Source organism: Lycium barbarum, chromosome 6, assembly GCF_019175385.1.
Source record: "Lycium barbarum isolate Lr01 chromosome 6, ASM1917538v2, whole genome shotgun sequence".
NCBI classification, from domain to species: Eukaryota; Viridiplantae; Streptophyta; class Magnoliopsida; order Solanales; family Solanaceae; genus Lycium; species Lycium barbarum.
The window spans coordinates 118,584,088-118,587,028 of NC_083342.1; the positions used below are offsets into that span (position 1 = coordinate 118,584,088).

Genomic DNA, 2,941 nt, shown 5'->3' on the forward strand with positions numbered 1-2,941 from the left:
AGCAAGTTAGGAATGGGAAGTATTGAGATAAGCAGGTTAGGATTTATGGCAAATATTTTACCCATTATACCTTCTTCCATCTTTTTACCGAATAAAATGCAATGCAATTTCCTGGGTCTCCATTATTAATTCTTTCCTTAAACTCATATGAATCTCATATAATTCTCCCTTTTCATTTGGGAGGGTATGAGTAAATATTTTAATTATCCGTGCCCGGTGTTGATAACAAATCAAAACTGAAAAGGCATACTATGTATCATTTAAATCAATTGATAAATGGGTATACAATAAACACGTCAAATTCATTAGTTTAACTCTGTAACTTGAAAAATATTTACTTACCCGTTTACTTAAGTCCCGTCAACTTGAAAATTAGGACGAAAAAAACTATACTTCCTCCGGTCCATAATAAGTGTTCTTTTGGCCTTTTTATTTTGGTCCAAAAATAAGTATTTTTTTTATGTAATCAATAAGGTATTAATTATTTTTTTTCCTTTCAAATTTACACTTATTTAAATAAGTGAGTTTTTATGTAATCAAGAAATTACTATATTAAATAAGTACCATTTAATAGAGGGTAAGTTAGTCAAAATATCTATTTTTTTAAGGAGTTACTAGTAGTTTGGCATGCCAAATGCCCCAAAACACTCAAAGTATTTTGGATGGAGGGAAATACAACATATTACATATGTAACATCACAAATCGTAAGAACCACTCATTCTGAAGTAGAAGAAATGCCTATATATGATGCCAAAGTCTCGTTTTCCACTACGAGTTAGTAGTAGTTTGGCATGCCAAATGCCCCAAAACACTCAAAGTATTTTGGATGGAGGGAAATACAACATATTACATATGTAACATCACAAATCGTAAGAACCACTCATTCTGAAGTAGAAGAAATGCCTATATATGATGCCAAAGTCTCGTTTTCCACTACGAAAAGTAGGTCTGAAAAAAAAGGGAAAATAATATTCCTCAACGGAATTCTGCTTTATTTTTCTCAACCGGAAATAATAAGCTGTAGTGCAAATCAATGAGCAACTTTTTTTATTTTCTTATCTCCTTTTTCCTGTTTACTTTTTCCACTAATTCTGCTTTATTTTTTGGTGGGGCAAAAAAAATGCCAAAAGCATTGCGGAGTACTTAGAGAGTACAAATTCAGATAGTTGGTAGGTGCACAATGGATCTGCTTTTATTATATGCGTAAATATTTTAATCATTGGTGTACTTGTATGATGTAATCGAGTCCAAAGTATGAATTTAATTAATTAAACTCTTAAAATTTGCTCTAAGTTTACCTCAAAAAATACTCCCAAGCAAGTTGTATATGTGATCAAAGGAACAATATCACCACTAAGGATTGCATTGGAATTGATAAGATCTTTTTATGCTTAATTAAAAGTTTCTGTTTGAGTTCTGGTAATAAAAAAAGTCTTGATAGAATGTGCTTCACCATTAACGAGACTTATACTATGTGAATTCAGATAAGTTACAAAAATTAACATCGAAAACTCAGAATGTCTTCATATTTTGCTTCCTCAGATCAGCTGATGATTATGAGAACAAAGATGATTACAAAGATTAGATATCTCAGATTCCATATATATATGGACGCCCATTTTTACAGACACTCCACAATATTTGACAAAAGGAAAAATTAAAACCGAAAAAAAAAAGAAAAGAAACAAAATTGTTTGATGGGATTCACTCTATTCTTCATCTTCTTAGTGACTCCCATCATATCTTTACAGAAGATTTTTGTACTCAAAAACTCCACATAAATAGTCCTCCTTATTTTACTTGATATCGTAAATCAGAAGCCATTTTCTGTCTCTTTATTTAATTTTTTTTGACTTGTAGCCTCCTTTGATCATCATTAAGATTAATTAATTATCTCAGAAATGATCAAGATTCAAGCCACTGCAACTGTGCCATTCCGTACAGCTTTATTTGCATCAGTTTCTTTAGCGGGGGTCTCTGTTTTTGTTCTTGATGATCTCTTTGATGCTGCAATTTTCCATTTTCTTTCATTAGCTTCATCCATTTCTATTTGCTCTTGTCTGCATTCTTGGCTACAAAATGGCGTATCCCCTCTGTAATTAAAAAAAAAAAAAAAACTCAATCATTAGATCCCTTAATTCATTTTCTAAAACAATATATTCAAATATAAAAACAAAAACAGAATTTGGGGTCAAGATCTTTAATGATTTACAACAATTACGCATCAATCACAAACAAATTGGAATACACTATATATATATGTTCTCACTGTTTATGTGTGTATTGTGATCCTTGTCATAAATTGACCGGTAATTATTTATATTGATCACAACAGAAGAGTCGGATCCATGATTTAAACTGTTTATTACATCACTGAACCGGTCGTACTTTTGTAGTTATGAGTTACAAATTTTAATATTTGTTGGAAAAAAATGAAGATAAATGTAAAATGCTAACCTATACATGAAGATGTCATGGTTGTGAGCCAAGGTTCTCTGGCAAAGAGAACAAGCATCAAGAAAATGAGGTTGGTAGTGGTGTTCTTCACATCCAGTGTAGTACAGTGCACTTGCCTTCATTTTTCTTTATGTATAATGAAGAAGAAATTAAAAAGAGAAACCTTTGTGTTGTTATGTAACAAAAGTGGATCTTGCAGAGATAAATGAAATGAGAAAAGGAGATTCTGGGAGGAGGGCAAAGGATGGCCAAACTCTGTTATATATATTGTTGCTTGGCCAAAGGGGAAGAGAGGCTAAATATAAATAAATTATAAGCCTAGTTGGGTTTATTGACCATTTATCAAATAATTAAAGGACTGCCAAGTCACAAATTTTACTAGCACCCAGAATAATACAATTCCCTCTTTCCAATTTAGTTAGGTGTCACCGTTTGATTGAATACATAATTTAAAAGAAAAAAAATAGAAGCTTTTAAAAATTA

At 31.3% G+C, this 2,941-nt stretch overlaps 1 protein-coding gene across 1 annotated transcript; it reads right to left on the reverse strand.

Moving 5' to 3' along the window:
- Positions 1 to 1,499: 1,499 nt before the first annotated feature.
- Positions 1,500 to 2,726, reverse strand: LOC132645839 (FCS-Like Zinc finger 3). The gene is made up of 2 exons (XM_060363076.1): positions 2,459 to 2,726; positions 1,500 to 2,094 (listed from the first exon to the last, which is right to left on the reverse strand). The coding sequence occupies exons 1-2, from the start codon at positions 2,578 to 2,580 to the stop codon at positions 1,914 to 1,916; spliced, it is 303 nt and encodes a 100-aa protein (XP_060219059.1). The 5' UTR covers positions 2,581 to 2,726; the 3' UTR covers positions 1,500 to 1,913.
- Positions 2,727 to 2,941: the final 215 nt, after the last annotated feature.

What these genes read in the sequence shown, in the direction of transcription:
- LOC132645839 (XM_060363076.1), bottom strand. Translation starts at nt 2,580, where the DNA reads ATGAAGGCAAGTGCACTGTACTACACTGGATGTGAAGAACACCACTAC. An exon ending in CATGACATCTTCATGTATAG is followed by an intron (nt 2,095 to 2,458) that starts GTTAGCATTTTA and finishes TTTTAATTACAG; the next exon opens with AGGGGATACGCCATTTTGTA.